Consider the following 23,302-nt stretch of genomic DNA (forward strand, 5'->3'; position numbering starts at 1 on the left):
ATGTTTATATATTAAGCTTTTTCTTAACCTAAGTTAATAAATGAGAGGTACGCTTCAACTTTTTTCCTTTTTTTAAACTTTCTCTATAGAATATGATGCAAACGACATTATTTCTTTAAAATTTTTATTAAAAGTCTTATAATTGTCTCTGATTTTTTAGAATTTTTATTTTATTTTTAAAACTTTTTAAATTCAAATTTTAAAATCATCGATTTTTATTATCGATGCAGAGGCGGTAAGCTCAATTACCATAATTTTTAAGCCGTAACCATCTATAAGTTGAAACCTACTCACGCCTCGCCTTCGAGTCGGACTCTGCTTTGCATGCGTTCCAAGAGTCCGGTCTATATAATCAAAGCGCGCCCACACACGCCTCGATTCAAGATCCGCAACGCCGATTCAAACTCGACGCCCCGATCGCCATGGATACGACCAAGCAGAGCGCCGCCGCCGACCTCGAGGCCTACCTCCAAGCGATGCGGCTCAACGGCTCCTCCTCGCCGCTAAAGCAGCAGCGCTGTCCGGCGCCGACCTCGCTGCGACCGCCCCAGCCCCAGCCACCAAAGGTGCCCGTGCCGACTGCGAGGGCCGACGCGCAGCAGCTGCTGCAACAGCTCCAGGAGGTGCGGCAGTACTGGCCTCAGCCGCAGCCGCAGAGCTACGGCGTGGGCGAGAGCTCCACGGGCGCTGGGTACGTCTCGCCCTTCGGCTCCAGCAGCCCTAACAGTTTCTACGCCTCGCACTATGGCGCGCACAGCCCGCGCTTCAACACCCCCACCGCGCCGTTCCCGTCGGTGTCGGCGAAGCTGAACGCCTGGGCCGGACACTACAGCCCCATTGGCCCCTCCCACCCCTCCGTATCGCACTGGTCGTCAATGCCGAGCTCCAGCACCAACCATTGCCAGCCTACGCCCAGCGCTCCTCAGCTCGGCGCCCCCTTCCCGGCATGGGATCACCACGCCAGCCTCGACCCGTACGCCTCCGCCCTTCTGAGCGCGCTGCGCCCTAACCAGATGGACTACCGATCGTGGATTCACACGCCGGCGGTTCGCCGCCGGCCGACGCTGGAGGAGGTCAGATCGCGCTTGCTCCGCCGCCCGATGGAACCCGAGCTTGTGATGTTCCCTGAGACCGCGGGTCACGTTGTCCGCCTGCTCATGGAGGGCGGCGAGGAGGTGCGCCTGAGCGTGCTCGCAGGGGTCAAGCGCACCGTGCGCAGCGTCATAGGGTGCGGCGAGGGGCACGCTGTGTTCCTCGCGCTGCTTCGCGCCTGTGAGGGGCGGCTCGACGAGCTCCAGGGCATCGTCCAGGCCGTGTGCAAAGGCACGGGCTTTCTGATGCACGTCGTGAAGTACAACCACGGGTACGTTCGTGTACTCGAAATAATCGAGTACGAGCTTTTCTGATCAAGCTCTTGCTTTGGTAGTTCAAAATTGCACGGAAAAATAAAATTCCTCCATAGATTTTGCAAAAAAAATTGTACAACATTTGAAGTTTTAATTTTCACACCTTCTAAATTTCATACACTTTAAATTTAGAAGGTGAGATCAGGCGATGAATACGGGCGGCCGGCGGAGGGGTTAGGGTTAGGAGTTTTGGGATTTGAGATTTAGAGTCTTCTATGGCTGTCGGACTTAAAAGGAGGCCTGGGGAAGTAGGTCGACCCGGAGACTGACGCAGGAGTGCCACTAGCCGCCGGCGGCGAAGGACAGCCGATGGGCTAGGGTGGGGTGGAGGAGCACAAAAACAAGTGGGGGAGGGATGGAGGCCGTGGATCCGACGGCGGGGCCGTTGTCGGAGATGGTTAGAGGTGGGAAGGAGATGGAGGAGCGAGCCGGCATCAGTTAAAGAAAGTTGTAGGCGAGCGGAGGTGCACAAGAGGTTGAAAAAAGGTTGTGAGCCGTTAAATGCCTATCCAATGACTCACAACCGTCCTCTGAAACAAAAAATAAAAACAAGCGTCTGAAAAAACAATCCCCTTCAATTTCACTTCTATCTCACCGCCCTTTGTTTGATCACAAGTAATTTAGCGGAGCGATTCACATGTTCACTTATACAGATATTCCAATCGAGACAGAGAGATACAAGAGTACAATGTACTCACACTACATAGATTCGAACACATTCTAATTTTTCTACCTTGCTTCTGTTGCTTACACGGCGCAGGGTGACAGCTCTAGAGGAGCTCATCAGGGCGGTGGCGCTGCACCAGCAACTTTGCTTGCCGCTCATCGTCTGGCTGCTCCGTGAACGCCTGATGGAACACAGCAAAGGCGCGGAGCTGCTTCACCATTGCTTCACCACGATGCCCTATGAGAATTGCTCGGTATGCATCACAGGTCACCAACAGTTGATTGTCCACATGCTTGACAGAGCTTACTTTTGCCGATTAACTTTCTGTTAGATTATGATCCGGTTCGCCATCATCAACATCGACGAGATGCTCTCGTCGGCGTCTGGGTCAAGATGCCTGGCAGAATGCTTCAGGAATGCGCAAAAAGACGAGCTCCGCCTTCTCGAGGAGATCATCTTGAGCCGCACCAGCGAGATTGCGCGGGGCGAATACAGGTACGACCTGAGCATACACTTACAATCCTCATCCTACGATGATTCGTCTCGTGAAGTCGTGATTTTGAACGTTCTCAAGGTGACGTTGAAACTAACAAGAACTCGATCCTCTGACCGCGTGCCGCAGCAACTACTTCTTGCAGGGAGCCCTCGAGTGCGGCAGCGAGCTTCTCACTGACCGCATCGCCGAGCGCGTCGCGGAGGACGTCGCGAGCCTGTCCGCGGACCAGTTCGGGAGCTACGTGGTGGAGGCCTGCTTCCTCCGGACGCTGTCGCTAGCGCCGGCGCAGCGCGTGCTCGCCGCTTTCCTGGGCCTGCGCAACGACCAGCTCGCCGAGCTGGTGCAGGGCGGCTACTCCAACTACGTCGTGCACAAGCTGCTCGCCACCGGCAAGGACGTAAGCGGTAGTCACGTTAATCAATTCAATGCGCGCTCGATTAACTGTCTTAGCTGACTGCCGTTTTGATCGGCAATAATAATGCAGTACTTCCCAGAGCAGACGACGGCGCTGGCGCGGCGGATCGAGAAGCTGCCGGCGGCGGTCCAGCGCGAGATGCACGCGCAGCGGGTGATGCGGGTCGTCAAGAAGCTGTTCCCCAGGCAGCCGCGCTACTAGCGGATCTTTGTTCTGTGATTCTGTTCACGCGCACAACGATGCGTGTAAGTACGTTCCTGCGACTGTAGGTAGTACTAGGATCAGGCCTCTGAGGTGTTTGTCTGTCTGTCATGTACGTGTTCACTCAGCTTATCTGTTGGTTTGTTCATTAGGCGAGGTCCGTGCGTTTTGGGTTGTCCTAGCATGTGTTTTACTGTTTTCCAGGTGCAATTAAGCTGTCATGGGATTACTGCTTTTGTATGGCTTTGATTTCACAATAAGGCGTCTCCAACAGTCCATTGCCGTTAGTTATAAGGGGTGTCACAGGTAGTTATTGATTACAGTAGGTAGTCTCCTCACTAAATACAATAATATTGTTTTCTTTTGCATGTGGGCTTACATTATTTTTGTAGATAGTGTTATAATTATACTATTAAAGAAATTGACTATTATACTATTTACTAGTGGCATGTACAACTATTATATATACTATATATATTGTTGGCTATGCTGGGCAGTGGGCACATCCGTTTGCCATCCGATAATCCAAAGGCCCAAGACCCATGCGAACCTGATTCTTGTTCGTGCTAGATTCTTTCGTACTTCAAACAACGTGCTTCCTAGATTCGTCTTTGCAAGTTTTTCGCAGTGATGTTATCTGTATGGTTATAGGTCACGGTTCTACATTGATCACAGTAGGTAAATCAATTTTTTTTAACTTCGACGTAACCTTTCCTGCATACACAAGTATGCATGGGATCAACACTACAAATTATAACGGTTTCGCCGAATAATCCTACGAATGAAATGGCGGCCCAGGCCATCTAAGTCTCACTATATATAACTGCACCCCACGCACACTCCCTTCAATTTCTCAACAACACACAATGCATCCTAATCACGCCGCCGACTCCTTTCGTCGCTCGGCCTCTGCGCTGCGACTCGGCAGCTCCTCTTCCTCACGATCGAGCAGCTCGAGCCAGCCGGTGGCCGGTGCCATACTCGGCGACTTGGACGCCGATGGCACAGCCCTCCGTTCTCTGATCCGGCGCATCAAGGACTACGGCGTTGACCAGGAGATCCTCCACGACGTCATGCGGAACCTCGTGGCCTACTCCACGCACTGGCTCGGCAGCTACGCCGTCGAGTCCTGCATTCTCAAATGCCCGACGCCCCTGGACCGTGAGCTCGTGGCCGCCACGTTCGCCGCGCTGCGCGACCACGAGATCGCCGAGCTGGTCCAGGACGAGTACGGCAGCTGCGTCCTCCGGAAGTTCCTGCAGAGCGCCGCCAAGGACGTAAGTGCACTTGCGTCGTTTCGTTCGGCCACGAGTGTCCACTTGCTTGCGCATGCATGGGTTTGGTGTTTTGATCTTGGCGTCTCTAATCTCACGGCGCGGTGCAGGAATATCTGGATCAGGGGCCGGCGCGCGAGTTGGCGCGGCGGATCGAGCAGCTGCCGGAGACGGTTCTGGAGCAGACGCACGCGAAGCAGACCGTCAGGGTCGTCAGGAGGATGTTCACCCGCCGGGGAGATTGAGCGGCGGCTGACGCGCGAGTTCGCATGGAGTTTTTACTTTTCTACTCTAGACTTCAGGTTGCTTTTCATGATCCGTTAGGAAAGTCAGGAACTGAATTCCGTTGTAGTTTCACAATTTCAAATGAGGAATAAACATTATTTGGGGGAGAAAAGTTCCACCTAACCAGCTCGAGTTCGAGTCCTCACTCCAACACGTAATGAAATCCTGGAGACGTCTTCTCCTTCGTGGCCTCGTTTTCCATCGTTTGGTTGCTACACTAGAAACAGTCAAATATGAACAATTTGTTTTTATAAAACAAAATTTATATGCTTCCCTAGCTGCATTATACTTTCTTTTTGAAAAAAAGGTGGAAAAGATAATAATAGACAAAACTTCCCCTCAATTTAAAATGCCAGGGAAATGGAGAAGTGTCCGTTGTGGTGAGATGGCCAAGCGATGGCTAATGGCCTAACAAACTACCGGCGAAGTAGAAATCGCCCTGTTCGTAATTCCAGCCAGAATGCAATGTCTAGTTGGAAATCCACCACGACATGGACCCCATTGCAATCGCGGATCTAATGCTATAATCTGTTAACGATAACAAACAGACCGCAATTACTCGTGCGTTTGTTTCTCGTATCTGACAAGTGAATCGAACAACAACATCGCCGTTTCAGCGGGGACCCATGCGCAGTGACTCATGCAAATTTCGTTGCATGCAGAATGCCCCGCAAAAAGAATCGGCAACAAGCATTCTGGCCCTTTCTTCGAAACAACTAGGAAATACATCAGAATTTCATCTGGATACAAGTGAAGAACAAAGACTCAAAACGTAAACGGCCAGCTGCTGAAATGACCATTTGTATGGAACACAAAGAAAACACAGGAATTTAATAAAAAAGAATAACATAAAGAGACATTTTTCATATCATCGGGATATAGTGGCGGAGCCACAAGGTAGTCCAATTAGCTAGACCTATAGCCAGAACTACCGAGTTTTGGCTCATTGTTTACTAATTAAGCCCATTAGATAAGAGGAACAAAAAGAAAAGAAAAGCCCACACCGTTGTTCCCTACATTTCATGATGTAATACATGCGTTATACGCATCGGCGTCGATCGATTTGCCTCCCTCTTGTCGTTCTTGACTACTCCCAATCGGTCGATCCTCTCAGATTCTAACCCTAACAGCAGCAGGTAGACACGTGACGAGTAGCGCACGGTGGGCGGTGATGCCAACCGCTTAAGCGGGGAGGCGTGCTGCAGGACAGGTAATTTATTAATTGGTTTAGCAAATGAGGATCCTTAGCTTTGATCTTTGTCTAAAAAAAGGAAAAGAGATAGGAAGTGAAGTGGTTACGGTACTAGCTAGCAGCTGGAGTATATGTATTGCACGATATAGTACTATTTATTGTTGTTGGGATTGATGGATCTTGACCTTATTTCAATATTTGTTGACAGATGCTTTCCTTTATTATTTAGATTACTATATGATACTTAATCTACAGAACATTAGAAATTAGACCGTGTGACTTGTGCCAAACTTTGAACCGTTATTTGGCTTAATCACATTTATTGAGTGGAATATTTTCTTCAAAGTAAGTGATGATGGTATAATTGAAACTTTTATGGCTATGAGAAAGCACAAAGTGAAGAATCTAGAGTAGTATTGTAATATCTTATTTATATAAGATCTTATTTTATGTTTGAACAATCTATATCGTAATTTTTGTAAAAATTGAACTTATTTGTTGAATTTGTGATATTATAAGATATTTTTTTAATACATTTGTATTGTACTCCCTCCATTTCTTTTTATAGGGCGTATTAGGATTTTAAAAAATCATTGAAAGTATACTTTGATCATTAATTTTTCATAGGCTCCGTTTTGTTTCTGGAATTGAATTGGTTTTCTGGAATTTGACCAGAAATTCTATTTCCTGGGGAATTGGAATTAGGCTGTAATTTTAATCCTGTTGTTTGGTTGCAAGCTGAATTTGCTGATGGAATCTAGATGCAATTCAATTCCTGAATTTGTTTGGATCCACCTTTTCGGAATTGTCTGCTTCCTCTATTGAATTCTCTAGCATCAGCAGACAATACTTAACATGTAAACTAACATTCACGACACCCTCTGGGTCTCAGAAACTTCCGCCATGAAAAATGATAAGCCTCATTCAGCTCAGTTCATATTGGTAGGTGTACATAAAATACTGACAAAAGGATGTCAATTTATCAAAATCTTTAAATTTGGCATCATGTCACCCAGTGAAACCACCAGAGCTTACAGCTTCCACATCAGTCATACCATTACCCTACTATGAATAAACTAAGCAGAGGAATTAAATTTATACAATAAACTCACCCAGATTGAGCTCACAATCAACATAACTTCCAACATGTAATTTCATTGAGCAATCATCTACACTGAACAATAACAGCTCTCACCAACGAGACAATTCGGAAGAATGACACATGAGGAGCAACCAAAGTACAATGGAATACATCAACTCTGTCACATATATGGATAATCCCTTGCAGGGTTTCACAGAATGGAATCTAATAGTAACTTCATTGTTTGTATTCCCAACATTGAAGATGTGACCATTGGCTCGAGCAGGCTTTCCTACGACGATTGACAACAGAAAAACAGGACTTCAATCTCACTGAATCAGTGAATGCTAATATAAGAACAAGTACCCAAATATAAAAGGCAGTAACATACAATCATCAAATGAATAGCTTCGATGGCTTCTCTGAGACTGGCTTCCATCAACAAGCTTCCTATTCCTCTGAGACTGGCTTCCATCAACAGGCCGCAGCCGTAGGCGGCCGCAAGGAGGAGCAGAAGCAGTAGACGGGTTCTGGAGCCAACATTCGCAACAGCGGCGTAATTGAGGAGCGTGTGTGAACTTGTGGTCGGCGAGGATTACCGAGGGGGCGAGCCTGGATACATCCTTCCCTTGCGTGGCTCAAGCTCACCCATTTGCAGTGTCGCCGTCGCACACGGAGGAGGCGGGTCTCTGCAACTTCTAGTGGGACGCAACGGCGGGGGAGAGAGACAAGCACGGGACGAGGCGAAGCACGGGCTCGAGTCATGACGGCGACGGATCTACGGGGAGCGGGTGGAGCACGAGATCGAGTCACGGTCAACCAAGGGGACAATTCTGCACATTTCCGAAGGGGGAGCCACGGAATCGGGTGATGTAATGGGTGAATTCTATGGATTTTGATCGACAATTCAATTATGTACAGTAAAATGAACCAAACACCCAATTCCAAATCAAGAATTAGGCTCAATTCCAATTCAAGAATTCTGGGCCCAATTCCGAGATCCAAACGTAACCTTACAATATATTATAAATTGCTAATAAAATATATATCGTATTAAAAGATCAATGAAATACAAATCTATTGATACAATTTTTTAACATTAAACATGTAAATAATTTGACTAATTGTTAATCAAAATTTATAAAGTTTGACTTTTCCAAATCCTAATATACCCTATATTTTGAAATGAAGATAGTACTTTTAGAAAATTTCACTTATATATTGATTTTGCAGTTTTATGGAAGGTTACAGTGCCTGCCCAACACCAAAATTCTAGCTCTGCCACTATCTGTCGGGATATGTGTTAGAACTCCTACAAAATTCATTGGACTTCGTAGGAAATGTTTTCCTATAAGATTCAGCTCCATTTCCTTTGCTTCAAACAGGACCTTGGTATTCTACAATGAATATTTATCATTTACAAAGGGGGCAGAGCTCGGCATCAAATCCAAACTTTCAAGGTTAGTTCAGCGGTAGGCAAAGCAAATCCTATTCATTTAGGATCATACGTCGACATATTTGACAAAGAATAGCTGTAAGATGAACCCTTCTTATCTGATGATCGGGAGACAACCGCGAGGGGATCTTCTGAATAGAGCTTTGACCTTGACGATGCTCGCGCACTTGGAACATTCAGAGCACTTGGTCCAGTAGCTAGAGAGCCGGACCTATATGGCCTGGATGACGTCACTCCGTAATAATCTGCCAAGCCACCATACCGAGTCGGAACAACAGGCACAACCGGGACCTGACTTTGGATGCCAACTGGACGATGGCTCCCAGCATCTAGCTGCAAAATCTGAGTGGTTGCAGGCAGTGCATTCTGGGTTAAAGAAGCTTGATACTGATTTGGCACTCCAGCTGCGTGGATGCTCTGCCTTGGTGTAATTTGTTGGCTACGGGTTCCAGCTGAATGGATGTTCTGGCCTGAAGAACCTTGCACCACATTCTCTGGTTTTGGTCGCTTAGCAGGCTGCATCAGCTGTTGTAGCTGCTTCTGCTGCTGCTCAATGTTCTTACTAACTTTTTGAGCAGCTGCTGTTGCTGCGGCAGCAGCTCGCTTTCTCTCAGCTTTTTGCTGCTCCAACTGTGCCATTCGCTTGTTAGCTTCTTCCAAAATAGGCAGTTCTTCAAGATTCTGTTCCTTAATGAACTTCTGCAATGTTCCGAGCAGCATACGCTCTTTTGCATCAGCTGCATTCTGCGAAAGTGCCAAGATAACTTAAGAAATAAGAACAGTCTCTGTAACTTTAACAATTAATGTTCATAGCAAATAATACAGCAGCAGAGATGTACATGAGAAGCAAGACCATCTCCCCTGATGCGGATCATCTTCCCAGCTAATGCAGCATCATTAATGTACGACCGCAGAACAGGCAACAAAGGATATTTTTGCACTAAATTAAGAGCTTGAATGAATTTGACCGCCTCTAGCTGTTTGCCTTTTTGTATCATTTTCTGAATGAGAACTGGTCCAAAGAAAAAGCTTCATCTTAAGGTAATGTGAACAAATGCACAGCATAAGCCAAAAAATAGAAAAGGCCATTATGCTCATGTCATCGTTCGATGGTAAGCAGAGCTGTCGAAGATGTTGACTTACTCCTGAAAAACAGGCAAAAATCTGCCTACACTACAAATACAAAAGATTCAATCTATGGAAGTGGGAAAATCAATGGAAAGAAACAACACAAAGAACCAATTCATAAAGAAGCACACACAGTTAAAACACAAACATGCCCCAGAAGGATTAAACAAGCAACGGTGCAACACTAGTTACAGAACAGATGGGGAAATATATTACCAAACAAGACGTGTGAGAACAAAATAAGAGTAACATGATTGCTAATAACAGAAAGAATTTGGCAGCATCTAGGAAGCTATGATAAAGAGAAATAATTTGCAAATTTGTATAGAACATACCGACAACATAGTTACATCAGAAGTAGGAACGATAGCATGGCTATTTGCTAATCAATCCCGTTAGATGGTACATTTTACAAGGGTGGCATCGTAATCTTGAAAATAAACCAAACTCAATTTATTCAAATGAATCAAGAGTCTTCAAAAACTAACAATACAACTAGGGGACATTATTTAGCAATTTAGCTAATGAAACTTGCAGTAGTGTGTGATATGAAGTATGAACAACAGTTAATCCACAAAAAGTAGGCCAAGAGGAACAATTTAGCTATCCAATAGAGTCAAACTGAACGTTGTTCCTTCGGCCCACGCTATACATCCCTATCGGCCCAAGAAGAAGAAATTTACCTTTCACGCTATTTAGCAATTTACCTGGACACCCGTGTCCAAATTTATTTCCCGAATCGGACACCCCGAATCCGAGTCGGATTCCGACACCCGTGTCGGATTCCGAGTTATATTTCGCGTGTCCAAATTTTCTTTACCAAATCGGGCACCCGAGTCCGAGTCGGATTCCGACACCCGTATCCGTGTCCAGGTAACACTAATGAGTCTCCCATTGAATTGTTCCAAGCATGAATGAGTTCTACCAAGGAAGTATATATAATTATTCAAAAGATAATTGAGTGTTAACCAAAGAGCAGAAAATATCCTTACTATTGGATTTTTCATCTTGAGGAATAGGACCCTTGCAAGGTCATCACGAACTTATCCATTGACCTATCACTTGTATGTTCAGTTGACACATCTGATCGATCCTGAGAAATACTCCCTATAGTCGTTAAAACAAGACATTTTAGCCGCCTTCTATTGGTCCAAGAAAAAGAGGTCTTTTGCATCTACTAAATTCATTTGGCCAATTAAGCCCTATTAGTCATAGTTGCCCATCATAAAGATTTTTAGTAATAATACCAAAGGACACTAGCTTATTGAAGAACTACCATAGGCCTCCTTGTGGTTTAGAATTTCTTCTTCTTGGGCCGAGTGGGCCTAGTAGGCCAAGAAATTAGAATTCCTACAACATCAAACCCTCACACGGCCGCTTCTTCCCTTTCATGCTGTTTCTGCAGGCAGGTAGCACTGCAAGGTCCCCCCCCCCCCCCTCCGCACTTGTTCCTTTCATCCCCATGCTTCGCTTCTCACCTATGAGTCGCTGCCTAGACACCCTAGGCAGCATACAACCACCTGCCTAGCACCTAGCTCTTTTCAAAACACGGAGAGTGATAGGTCTCTGGATAGATTCCATGATTACATTGTAAGGGCTGTTGTTCAATGTGGACATTGGTCAACCCAATAGTTGGGATATTTTGTGACCTTCTGTCATCACTCAATTATCCTTTCAACACTTCTATGCAACTTATATGAAAGCACTCATTTATCCTTTGAACAATTCTATGCCAGTTTTAATTCACCGCTAAAGAATCAAACTTGTCAATCCTGTGGTGTCAGCTTGCATAATTCAAATGCATTCATATAGTACCGCATTTCAATTTAACTCGGTCCTAAGATATTTATATTCTGTAACTGTAAAAGAAAAGTCTGAAATTAGCTTAAAAATATAAAGGAATAAGTTACAAATATAAATAGAAATGGGGCAAGCACGGTCCATATGCCTGGAAACCTCTCTTCCATTGTTTCGGAACCAACCTGCCAACTGAACACTTTGAGTGCCAGCTCTAGGAGCTGAAAATACAGAAGCAGACTCTATCAAACAGGCACTAAAGAGTAAGGATGATAACAAATCAAGACACTGATCACTGCAGCCAACACGTAACCAACTATCACTATCAGCACCATCCTGAATCTTCAGGCCAGACGAGTGACTATCCAACTTTGTTGCGCAACTCTTCACATAAACAATGCTAGAGCCTAACATTTCATATAAGCAATGAAACCAACGAATTATTGTAAACAGAGTAACATGTGGCTTACCTGGCATGTGCTCGTGGAGATCGAGCCCAAGGCTGACGAACGCATCAACGGCGCGCTCCCGGCTCGCGATCGACACGATAAGATCGAGCACCTCGCCGGCGCCGCCAACATCATCCACCAGCCTAAACACCCCGACGAGAAGCAGGAAGGCGAACGTCTCCTGCTTAAACATCACCTCCGTCCCGATCCGCTTGCCTCGCTTCCAGTCCGCCGCGACAGCTCTGGCCTCCTCGCGCGCCTCCGGCGACGGCTTCACCCCAATCGCGCGCAGCCGGTCGAGCAGGCCGATGAGCATCCGGCAGGACACCTTGACGTCACCGCCGCTCTTGGCCTCCTCCGGCGGCGCGCGGCAGAACCCCGCGGCCGCGGAGAGGACCAGGAGCCCCGGGTCGGGCGCCACCAGGAGGGCGGCGTCGAGGTCGTGCGCGGGCTCCCTAAGCTCGTCCCTGTGCTCGGTGAGGTACCCGCGGAGGCCGGAGCCGTCCATCGCGGAGCACAGCAGCTCGAGCTTGGAGAAGCCGGCGAGGCGGGAGGCGAGGGTGGAGTCGAGACCGACTGCGTCGGATTCGACGGCGCGCCACGCGGCGGTGAAGGCGGAGAGGGCGGTGGAGTAGGTCTGGAGGGAGGCTATCGCGGCGGGGATGGACGGCGCCGCGTCGGCCATGGCCCCGGCGACGGAAACCCTATCGGGGTGCGTGCGGCGATGGTGGTTGAGAGCGTCGGAACGGCCCGAGCCTGAAAGGTAGAAACGAAGAAGGCAGGCGGAGAAGAGGCCCGTGTTAAGTAAAACTCCATCCCGTGTAAAGGCCCACTATCCCGAGACGAGCCAACTGAAAATTTCAGTCTGAAATCTAGCCCATGATAGTGTAAAAAGGCCCACTATCTCTTCTCATCTCGATCGCTACACACCTTTCCGGCCGGCGCACGCCGAGGAGTTGCAACAGCTTAGCGTGTTTAGCACATCCAAATGGCCAAAATGGAGAACAAGTGGAATCTGATGCTCACGCCAGGACGTCTCCGAGCCTTACAGGTTGCTGCAATTATCTCCGATAATGGGGGCCTAAATTGTGGAAAGTAAATTTTAGAAGATCTTATCTAAGTAAGATTCTCGTGAGACATTATCACGTTATTTATCATGTGATTTAATGGCTGGTTTGGAGAGAAAAAAGTAAGAACATATGTCATTACAGAAAAGAAAGTCTTTTATAGTACAAAATCTTATAAAATTTACTTTCTAAATCGTACAACCCAATTATTACATGACGTAACAAATGAGTTCAAATGAGTGAAATCAGTCTCACCTGCACGTGAACAAAACCAGCAACTTTTAAACACAACTTTCATAAACCTGATTCAACATTAATCCACACAACATCACTCATCCAAGCATGTTGTACAAAACAAAAACACAAATATCATCATACTACCACAAGCATCATTGTTGTATGCACATCTTCTATAATTATACCACCATAACCATGTCAAACAACATATTATCATGTCATACATATCGTCATATGGAATGATAAACCACTTTACGATTTTGTCAATTTCACAACGAAATCAATTTTGTATTTCCAAACATGTTTGTTTTGTAAAATCACGTAGTAAAGTGAAAAAATCAAAAGATCCAAAAATGCTCTGCTGAGAGAAATAATAAAAAAAAGAGTACATTGGCAAGCAGTTCTTCGTCTACGCGGCACCTGGCGAGGCTACTACGCGATGTGGCAGTCGTTCGAGGAGGAGTACCCGGGCGCCAAAGTCCTGCTGGTGACGGTCACCGACGACGAATTCCGGCGGAGAGCAGCAGCCGGACAACGACAAGACCATGGCGGAGGCCTTGGGGGCGCTGCGCAAGACGTTCCCCGACGTGCACGTGCCGGACGCGACCGACATCTACGTGCCGAGGTGGTGGTCTAACCGCTTCAAAGGATCCTACTCCAATTGGCCCATCGGCGTCAACCGCTACAAATACCACCAACTCAGGGTAATTACACGTACAACTTGACCAAATCTCAGTTATCTGCATCGATCGAATTAACCGTGTGCTAATTCTGTGGTTTCTGCTATCAAAGGCGCCGGTTGGGAGGGTCTACTTCACCGGTGACTCGGTGAGGAGCACACCAGCGAGCACTACAATGGATACCTCCATGGAGCGGACCTTGCAGGTCTGAACTCAGTTTTCTCATCTTGCGTATGATGTTGTTTTCGAATGCAGAGTTGCTATGCTTACGCGTTGCAAATTGAATTTAGGTATCCACTCTGCAGACATTCTGATCAATCGCATCTTCAAGAACGAAGAGTTCAAGGTCCGGGGCAAGTACGACGGCCAAGTTAGAGGTAAACTGCAGTAGAGTTGCTTAGTGTCGGCAGCAAATTCGTCCTACTAGGCCCACAGAAAAAGCTTCATGCTGACACACACAGATTTCACTGCAGGCCAAATTGTAGAAGGCGAGAATGGTGGAAGCACAGCACACGAATCGTGACGGCCTTTGGTTTCAATATAGCTATATACAGGATACAATTGAGAAAAATCCTGATATATAAGAAAATAGATAATCCTGGGATGGAAACTAACTATACGGGGATATATCTCCATAACAGAAATAATCACATTAACACCCCTCTCGCAGTCGAAGCGTGAGGCTTCTGAATACACAGACTGGAACAAAACTATTTAAAGAGCTGAATGGGAAGCCCTTAGTCATAATGTCTACGAATTGATGACTGGAGGGGACGTGCAGTACGTGAACCTGACCAAGAGACATCTTTTTCTGCACAAAGTGGATGTTGATCTCAATGTGCTTAGTGCAATGATGATGGACAGGGTTCGACATCATGTAGACAATGCTCACATTGTCGCAATAGACGATAATGGCATTGTGAAAGGGTTGATGCATGTCCTTCAATAGCTAACAAAACCAACAACACTCAGCAACGGCATGGGCAACTGCGCGGTACTCAGCTTCGACACTAGAGCGAGAAATACTGGTTTGTCGCTTAGAAGACTAGGAGACGAGATTGTCACCAAGGTAGACACAATCGCCAGAAGTAGAGCGATGAGAGTCTTGGCAGCCAACCCAGTCAGCATCAGAATACGCTACGAGGGATGTCAGTGATGACGACATAGAAAGATGAAGTCCATAATCCAATGATCCTTTGATATCAGAGCATGCGCTTGATCATGTGTAAGTGAGGTTCGCGCGGATCATGTATGTAGAGGCAAACTTGCTGAACAGCTTAAGCAAGATTCAGATGAATCAAGGTGAGGTATTGCAAGGCACCAGCAAGACTGTGGTACTTAGTCAAATTAGCGACGGGCTCGCCTTCAGATGCGGAGAACTTGTCTTTCATGTCAGCAGGTGTCGCCGTCGAATGACACTCAGGCATGTCTATGCGCTGGAGAAAGTCGACAGTGTACTATCTTTGGGAGAGAAACAGGTCGTCTACAGAACAACAGACATCGATGTCAAGGAAGAAGTGGAGGTCACCAATGTCGATCATGGCAAACTCCTGGTGTAGGCGCCTGGTGATGTGTTGAGGAGGCTCCATGGAAGATGTTGTCAAAATAATATCATCAACATACAAAAGGATGTACGCGAGTGAGGAGCCGTCGTGAAGCACAAATAACGAGGCATCAGAGGCCAAAGACATGAAGCCCAGGGTGCAAATATGCGAGGCAAATCGCTGGTACCACACACGAGGAGCCTGCTCGAGACCATAGAGAGACTTCAGCATACGACAAACGTGAGTAGGACGAGAAGTGTCCTCGAACCCGGTGGGTTGCTGATAGTAAACGGTCTCAGTGGGGGTGCTATGAAGAAAGGTGTTCTTCACATCAAGCTGATGGATGGGCTAGGAGTTGGAGATGGCAATACTCAGCACATTGTGAATTGTTGCGGGTTTCACAACGAGGCTAAAAGTCTTGTTGAAGTCAATGCCCGGACATTGTGAGTAACCACGCACGAGCCAACGCATCTTGTACCGAGCTAAGGATCCATCGGAGTGGAACTTGTGCTTGAAAATCCACTTCCCTGAGACAATGTTGACACTGGAAGGACGAGGCACAAGCGTCCAAGTACGGTTGTCAACGAGTTCCTGATATTCCTCAGTCATTGCTTGACGCCACTGGGGCGCGCGAGAGCAACACGGTATGAGGATGGGATTGGCACGACAGAGGTGTGAACCACAGAGAGGTTCAAGCGATCCATAGGCTTGACAATCCCTGCTTTGCCACGAGTGATCATGTGATGACCGGGCAACAGGGACGTAGACGGTGAAGGCGTCGCTGATGTCACGTGTGGAATGGGAGGAGACAACGGAACTACGAGGGGCCCCGGTGGTGGCAGTGCCGCGAGCGGTGTTGGGGCCACGGGAGTGACCATGGCCATGCGTGGCACGAGCGTCGGTCCTGCAGTCGTGATGGAGGCCACGCGTGGCACAGACGCGAGATCCGCAGGCGAGGTGGAAGACCTAGGTATGGTCATGGCCACGTCGAAGGTCGGCAAGGAGGTACGCGGTGTCGTGTGTAGCGGCGAGGAGGAGCGCGGTGCCTCGCGTGGCGACGAGGAAGCGCTCGGGGGCACTCCAGGGAGCCCGGGACTAGAGAGCCCGACTAGGGTCGAGGTAGAAGGCCCGATCATCCTTGGTATAGAACCGGGAGGGTCCATCGTGCCATAGACCAGTGCACCACCACCAGTGGAGGAACTTGCAGGAGAAAAGATGCTTGTGGCCACTAGGGGCAGGCTAGTGGATATGCATAAATCAGAAAGGAGGTTGAGGGAGTGCGAAGAAGATGGTGTTGCAAATGGCGCAAAGGGAAAAAAAATCAACTCATCAAATGTGACATGTCGAGATATGATGATACGTCGAGTGGAGGGATCGAAACATCGATATGCTTAGTGAGCGAGTGGATAGTCAAGAAAGACGCACGATGTAAACCGAGGAGAGAGCTTGTTTGGGGAAGTGGAAGCTGTGTTGGAGAAACAGAGACACCCAAATACTCGAAGATGCCGCAGGTCGAGTGGTGAGCTGAATTAGCGTTCGAAGGGGAAAATGAAGTAGAGAGGAGCCGAGGGACGTCGGTTGAGGAGGTAGGTGGCAGCGCCCATGGCTTCAGCCAAGAAGGAAGTTGGCACATGTACTTGAAGTAGGAGAGTGCGGATGACGTCGTTTGTGGTACAGATGGCACGTTCAGCCTTGTCATTTTGTTGAGATGTGTAGGGGCAAGAGTGCCAGAGAAATGTGCCATGTTGATGGAGGAAGACAGGATTCACATGTTTGAGAAATTCACGACTATTGTCCACCTGAATGCAACCAATAGAGAGGTTAAATTGGTTGTGCACATAAGCCAGAAATGAACAAAGCATCTCATGAACATCATACTTTCGCTTTAAGGGAAAAGTCTAAAAATAATAAGAAAAATCATCAACAATAATAAGATAGTATTGGTAACCAGAATTGCTAATGACAGGTGATGTCCATAGATCGCAGTGGATCAGCTGAAAGGGAGCAACACTAAAAGAAGTGGACAGATCAAAAAGAAGCCAAACATGTTTGCCTGACTAACATGCATGGCATGTGGAATGAACATGTTTATTACATGAGATAATGCTTGAACGTTGAAGGATAGAGATAACATCACAACCTGGATGACCAAGACGGCGATGCCATGTGTCAAAAGGAGCCGAGGTGGTCAACATGGGTGGTGGGAGATGCAGGAGTGGTGGTGGTGCCAAAGGTGTAGAGATCACCATCACTATTGCAGCAAAGACTCTCGGTTCACATGCGAAGATCCTTGATAGAGAAACCAAGAGGATCAAATTCAATCGAACAAAGATTATCACAAGAGAATTGATGAACAGATATAAAGTTTTTGACAATCAAAGGAACAACAAGCACATTATTAAGGCGAAAGGAATAAGGAGGGTAGGAGAGAGAAGCATGCCCCGAAGGAGTGATTGGGAGGGAGGAACCGTTACCGATGGTTACATAGGAGGGAGAATCTGAGGGAACAGAAGTGTGAAGAGTACCCTCATCGGCGGCCATATGAGTGGTGGCACTGGAATCGAGAACCCAACCATGCTAAGATGGAGTTTGCATGGCATTGAGGGCAGCGATCCAGGAGGCTTGATCCCACCGCTGCACCTGGGAGTACGGCGTGGAGGTCAGCATGGGAGCAAGTGTCGTCATGTAGACCTGTGCTGGGGCGAGCGCCAAACGAGCGCTGAGAAGGATGACACCAGGGTGCGGCCAGCCATAGCCCTATCTAGGCCGTGTGGGACCAACCATCTATTGTGAGCCCCACGAAGATATGCAGACCCACGGGCTAGGGGGCAGTGTGGGACCGCCAGGATTGGCTGCCTGGGTTGGAGCAGAGGCACGGTTCGTGGCTGAATTTTCGCTGTCGCTGCCACGGCTTCTGCTGCCATTGTCGCAGCCACAGTTTTTGCCACGACAACGACCGGAGGAGGACCCGCGGTGGTGCTGATCAGTGCTACAGCCATAGGAGCTGGAGTTGTCGTTGTAGTCCGTCGAGGCGAGGAGGACCGACATGGAGCCTGCAAGGGGCGCGTTGTTGACGTTGTTGTTCATCTTGTGCATTAGGAGCAACGAGCGAACCTTACTGAAAGACGGGAGCGGGAGAGTGAAGGAGATGATGTACGCCGCATGCTCGAGCCAAGGGTCGATGTTGCGGAGCGCGTTGAGGACGAGTTCGCCATCTTGAATGGGATGACTGACGTCACAAAGGGTGTCTGCCTGGAGCTTGAGACGCTAAGCAGCGATAGAGAGATCACTTTACACCATGGAATGGAATTGGTGGTTGAGGTAGATCGCTCGGGTGTTCTGGTTGTCGATGAAGAGGTCACAGACGCGGACCCAGAGACCATGTGCAGTTTGATCCGCCTCGAGGGTGACATCGAGGACCTCCTGCGAGATCAATCCATAGTGCTAGGTGCGAATGATGGAGTCCTTCTGCGCCTAGCTCGGATCGGCGAGGTTCAACGGCGCGTTGCGGTCAATATGAGGGAGCAGACCGAACTTGCACACCATGGCCTTGAAGTACGTGGACCACATGGTGTATTTGGTGGCCTTGGTGGAGAGAGTCACGGGAACATGTGATTTGATTGAGGCAACGGAGAGAGCCGGCACGAGGGGAGAGGAGGGGAGAATGGGCACCAGTTGGCTGGATAGGACGCTGGTGGTGCCATGGCTGAAGGCGGTAGGAGTCCCCGTGCCGGTGGCCGGTTCAGTAGATCCCATGGGAGGGAACTGACCTCTCCGATACAATGTAGAAGGTAAGAATTGTGGAAGCACAGCACACGAATCGTGGCGGCCTTCGGTTTTAATATATAGTCATGTACAAGGTATAAGGGAGGGAAATCCTGATATACAAGGAAAGAGATAATCCTGGAATGAAAACTAATTATATGGAGATATAACAGAAATAATCACGTTAACACAAATGAAGGATGATAAGATGACATGACATGCCGCAATCGGTTCACAGGAAATAAACCGAGATGCCACGGTTTCTGTGCAGAATTTTTCCAAGCTCATTTCAGGCTTCATGTGGCATCCTGCTCCATGTTTTTGTTTCAGATGTTATTGTCTGGTGTTCGGAATGTTCGTTCAGTTCTGCCAGAGCATTCTTGTGATGTACTTTCTGCTAATCGAATACAAGCATGCAGGGCTATTCGAGGTCTCTGATTTGTTTGCTCATACTCACATCATGTTGCTTCACATGTTTCATATGCACTGCAAATACCTTCAAACATTAGTTCAATACTCACTAGGACAATCGTAATCATGAGGCCAGAGGCACAGACCACACGATCTGATAAACATAAATCGGTCCGGTTGATTGCTGTTGGCAGCTCATGAGAGGTTAATTCCAGCAAGAACTCGACTCCTCGTGTACCTTGCTTGGGAGCCCAAATCCCACCTTGTTCCCCGTGGATGCTTCGGAAAATTCAGCTAAATTTAAGCCCATCCACATAGATGGGCATTGTCTTTGGCCCATACAAAGAAGGCTCAGTGAAGCAAAGGATCTGGAGACAACCGAACTTCAGTTCTCTTTCAGAAAAAAACAACTTCAGAACAATCGATTGCTCAGTGGCGTAAGTCATGAGATGGAATGTTAGAAGATACCCACGACTCTACGGAATTACGATATTACACAGTAATTTAGACGACGAGATAAAAAAGATCAAGCATAACTAAGCCATGTATGAAGACCATGGCATTAGTTGTGTCCTTTGGAAAAGACCATGTATGAAGCAACAGAAATTATTGGTCAGTTTCTTACCAACTCTTGTCACATGCATAACTAAGCCACTAAAAAACAAGAACCGACTACATCAAGCTATCACTTCGCACCTTGTAGTCAGAATTTCACTGTAAAATGACAGGGAAATGTCCACAGATTCCCAATACTTCCAAATGCATTTAAATCTGATGGAAATAGAGAGCTCCACTAGCCGGTTCGTCGTGTGTCATGGTCCTGCCTCTCCCATGCCTGAGAAGGCGAGAAGCAATATATGGTTCACCTTGAAAACATTTCATTTTTTTCAGAATAGGAGGCTACAAAGAGGCTCCCGGTGCCAGCACTGGGGATCGAACCCAGTCACCGGCTTGAGAGGGAGCCCAAAGAACCACTACGGCTCAGCTCCCTCATGAAATCATTTCATGTCAGGATAAAAGTGACAAGAGGACATGAAGAGCTGATACTAGCTTTTAACAAGTCAAAATCCCGAGAAAACGGACAAGCTGTAGGCCCTTCTGAAACGAATGCATTTCTCACAACCTTCCAGACAAACTCAAGTTCAGAATCAGTTTCATGACATTATTCATTCATAAGTAGTTAAGTACTGGTACACAGGGTGAATCTACAACTCTGAGATGAAATTATTCGGAAATTCCTATCTTTTAACTAAGCATGACACTATTAGCAATACCAGGAGTGAGTCCTAGCAGCATATTGTTGCGACAGAAATTATGTCAATATATGCCAGGCACTGTCCGACAAACCTGAACAGTATATATATGAGCTACTGCACTGCCTGGCATCAGCAACTTAGAAGAAGGCCCTGCTTCCATAGAAGACCCTAGAATTCTTTGATGGGGATGGGGATGGGGATGGCTTCTCAGTCGTAATGGAGTCGGTGTCATCATTTGAGGGACTACTATTCTCAACGTCCAATGGAAGCTTCATTTTTGCAAGAGATTCTGTGAACTGCTGCATGCTCTTCATGTACATGTCAACTATGTCCTGCTGGACAACTGACTGCTCCGGCTGAAGGTTAATACTGATGGCAGGCTTTACAACTTCATCCTTCAGTGGTGCCTCAGAAGAATCAACCTCACTATCTGTAGCATCTTGGTTTTTCTCTTTTTGGCTTTGTGTGGGAGATGCCTCAACAGTGGTCTCCGATGGATCAGAAGTCGGCTCAGAAACTGAGTGTTGTGTAGAAGAAAGTGCCATGGAGGAGCCTGTAGTTGAGACACAACTTAGAGGGCTTTCATCCCGGTATTCCTCCGGTTTATCTGTTCCAGTACCAGGCACAGCTGCACCGGACAACTTGCCATTCTCAGCTTTTATAGGATTCTCAGAGTCCAAACACCCCATATCAAGATATTTTGAGACCATAATTTGATTCTCATTAACGACATTTAAGTCTGGGAACTCAATCTTTTCAAGCTCAGAAGGAACGACACTGTCATCTCCAGACTCGTCCACTCTTGACACCGACTTATTGGGTGATGAGATGAGGATTACATCTGGGGAACAACCAATATATGACAAGGACAGCTGCACAAATCCAGCTGGTGTGTGGAATAGGTCAGTGGATGACAAGGAGAACTCCTGGACGTGCTTTCCATCACCCATTACAATATCTGCCAGAGGAACATGGGCAAAGCCAAGGAGCTGATCCTCCAGGTAGTTCCTCACCCTGCTCAACATCCATATCTCGCACTTGAGTGAAGTATCCACAGTCCGCACATTGAGCCGTAAGCTCTCGTCAAACACTGGGTTGCGCCCACCACCGTTAATCACCTTGGTTGAGCATGAAACATCCAGGTCACTTGTGAGGCACAGCTTTGCATACACATCCTGCTTGTGGTAGATGCAAACGTTGTGGATATCTCGTGCCTGGTGTACAAAAACATCCAAGTAACCTATGGATTTGTCTTTGATGTCAGTCTCAGCAACATACTTGGTGGCTTTCTGAGTGACAATCTCAGTGTTGAGAATTGGTGGCTCAGATACAAGGTCAGTTTGATAAGCTGCCATTGCAGGTGTGCGAGATACTGCACTAAGCACCGAAGAAATAATCAGTGCTAAAGCATAACAAAGTTGTCTGAACAAATAATGCAAATTGCAGCCATAGTCAAGCTGGATACACAGAAATTGTTTCAATCCTTGGCTAATACAAATGGACCTAACATTCGGAGGAATATTTAGATCACAGTTACAGAAAAGATGTAATCATGTGTAGATGTAATCATGTGTAATTGATTAGAGAACAGATGTAATCATGTGTATTGCAAAATGAACTACTTGCTACTTAGATTTCAAAACTAAATAGCTGAAGCAGATAGAAATAACCCCTGGCTACTTTCTGATCATGAAGGTAACCGAGGGAGAAAGTATTTGACCCATAATCTAAATGAAATGAACTTTAGCTCAAAGATCCCCAATTGCAGAACTGGGAACACGAATTGAAACAAGGTTCAGTCCACACAAAATCTGACAATATGAAAAAATGCAGCTTTTTCAGGAAGCCAAGATTTATGGCTTACAGAATTCAGAAAGTGAATTGAAGGCGTGAATTTGGTAACCCCAACACAAACCCCAATCTCCAGCTCACATACTTCGAATCAAGGATATAATTTGGTACTTGACCGGATCACCACAAAGCTTAAACGCAAACCGATAGCCAGAACAGTAGCGGGGCACAAATTGAGGAATACATAGTACATACACTAAGATTTAGGCACAATTCATAATGCCATGCTCAATTCAACTTACAAGAATCAAAGACCCTAGCAGCACCCAAAACAACACGGGCCCTCTAGCACTTCGTCTTGCCCAAACAGGAACAGGAAGATCCAGAAAAACTCCCGAGTCAAGAACCGACAGAGCTAACTACCGCAAGGCATGAAAATCTGTCTGGCCTCCGAACAGACACTAGTGGCCTATTAGAGCATGAGCCGATAGCAAAGCGGGGTTAACAAATCTCTACTGCAAAATTACGGGGAGAATGGTGGTATTACCTTCTTCGCTGGGGATTAACGGGGTGAAGTGGTGAACTGAGGTGAGTCGCGCTATGGGAGAATTTGTGGAGCGTTTCACAGCTGCGTGCGGAACGGGAGGGGAAAGGTGAACTAAATAAAAGGGCCGCTACTTTTTGTAGAAAGAATATCCTATTTT

General features: G+C 47.1%; 3 protein-coding genes across 4 annotated transcripts; 1 reads left to right on the top strand and 2 right to left on the bottom strand.

Moving 5' to 3' along the window:
• The first annotated feature begins 422 nt into the window (after positions 1-422).
• LOC133910462 (uncharacterized) lies at positions 423-3,185 on the top strand. Its single transcript, XM_062352855.1, has 5 exons — positions 423-1,363; positions 2,167-2,326; positions 2,405-2,568; positions 2,696-2,966; positions 3,054-3,185. The coding sequence occupies exons 1-5, from the start codon at positions 423-425 to the stop codon at positions 3,183-3,185; spliced, it is 1,668 nt and encodes a 555-aa protein (XP_062208839.1).
• A 5,162-nt stretch (positions 3,186-8,347) lies between these two features.
• LOC133911804 (inactive FRIGIDA-like protein 2) lies at positions 8,348-12,644 on the bottom strand. Its single transcript, XM_062354218.1, has 3 exons — positions 11,869-12,644; positions 9,313-9,485; positions 8,348-9,217 (listed from the first exon to the last, which is right to left on the bottom strand). The coding sequence occupies exons 1-3, from the start codon at positions 12,530-12,532 to the stop codon at positions 8,510-8,512; spliced, it is 1,545 nt and encodes a 514-aa protein (XP_062210202.1). The 5' UTR covers positions 12,533-12,644; the 3' UTR covers positions 8,348-8,509.
• Positions 12,645-20,692: 8,048 nt separating this feature from the next.
• LOC133911805 (uncharacterized) lies at positions 20,693-23,302 on the bottom strand. 2 transcript variants are annotated; one of them, XM_062354219.1, is made up of 2 exons: positions 23,146-23,302; positions 20,693-22,179 (listed from the first exon to the last, which is right to left on the bottom strand). In XM_062354219.1, exon 2 carries the CDS (start codon positions 22,160-22,162, stop codon positions 20,945-20,947), a length of 1,218 nt encoding a protein of 405 aa, XP_062210203.1. In that variant the 5' UTR covers positions 22,163-22,179; positions 23,146-23,302; the 3' UTR covers positions 20,693-20,944. The 2 variants fall into 2 exon arrangements, with proteins under 2 accessions (XP_062210203.1, XP_062210204.1); XM_062354220.1 differs by having other exon boundaries at positions 20,693-22,184; positions 23,146-23,257.

The sequence above is a fragment of the Phragmites australis genome, chromosome 3 (genome assembly GCF_958298935.1).
Source record: "Phragmites australis chromosome 3, lpPhrAust1.1, whole genome shotgun sequence".
Taxonomy (NCBI): Eukaryota; Viridiplantae; Streptophyta; class Magnoliopsida; order Poales; family Poaceae; genus Phragmites; species Phragmites australis.

Excerpts from the sequence above, each read along its gene's own strand:
- LOC133911805 (XM_062354219.1), bottom strand. The coding sequence starts at position 22,162 with ATGGCAGCTTATCAAACTGACCTTGTATCTGAGCCACCAATTCTCAAC.
- LOC133910462 (XM_062352855.1), top strand. The coding sequence starts at position 423 with ATGGATACGACCAAGCAGAGCGCCGCCGCCGACCTCGAGGCCTACCTC. Across the intron at positions 1,364-2,166 it reads GTCGTGAAGTACAACCACGG|GGTGACAGCTCTAGAGGAGC; the intron begins GTACGTTCGTGT and ends TACACGGCGCAG. Across the intron at positions 2,967-3,053 it reads TGCTCGCCACCGGCAAGGAC|TACTTCCCAGAGCAGACGAC; the intron begins GTAAGCGGTAGT and ends ATAATAATGCAG.
- LOC133911804 (XM_062354218.1), bottom strand. The coding sequence starts at position 12,532 with ATGGCCGACGCGGCGCCGTCCATCCCCGCCGCGATAGCCTCCCTCCAG. Across the intron at positions 9,486-11,868 it reads TCTCCACGAGCACATGCCAG|TTCTCATTCAGAAAATGATA; the intron begins GTAAGCCACATG and ends TCTTTGGACCAG. Across the intron at positions 9,218-9,312 it reads GAGATGGTCTTGCTTCTCAT|AATGCAGCTGATGCAAAAGA; the intron begins GTACATCTCTGC and ends GCACTTTCGCAG.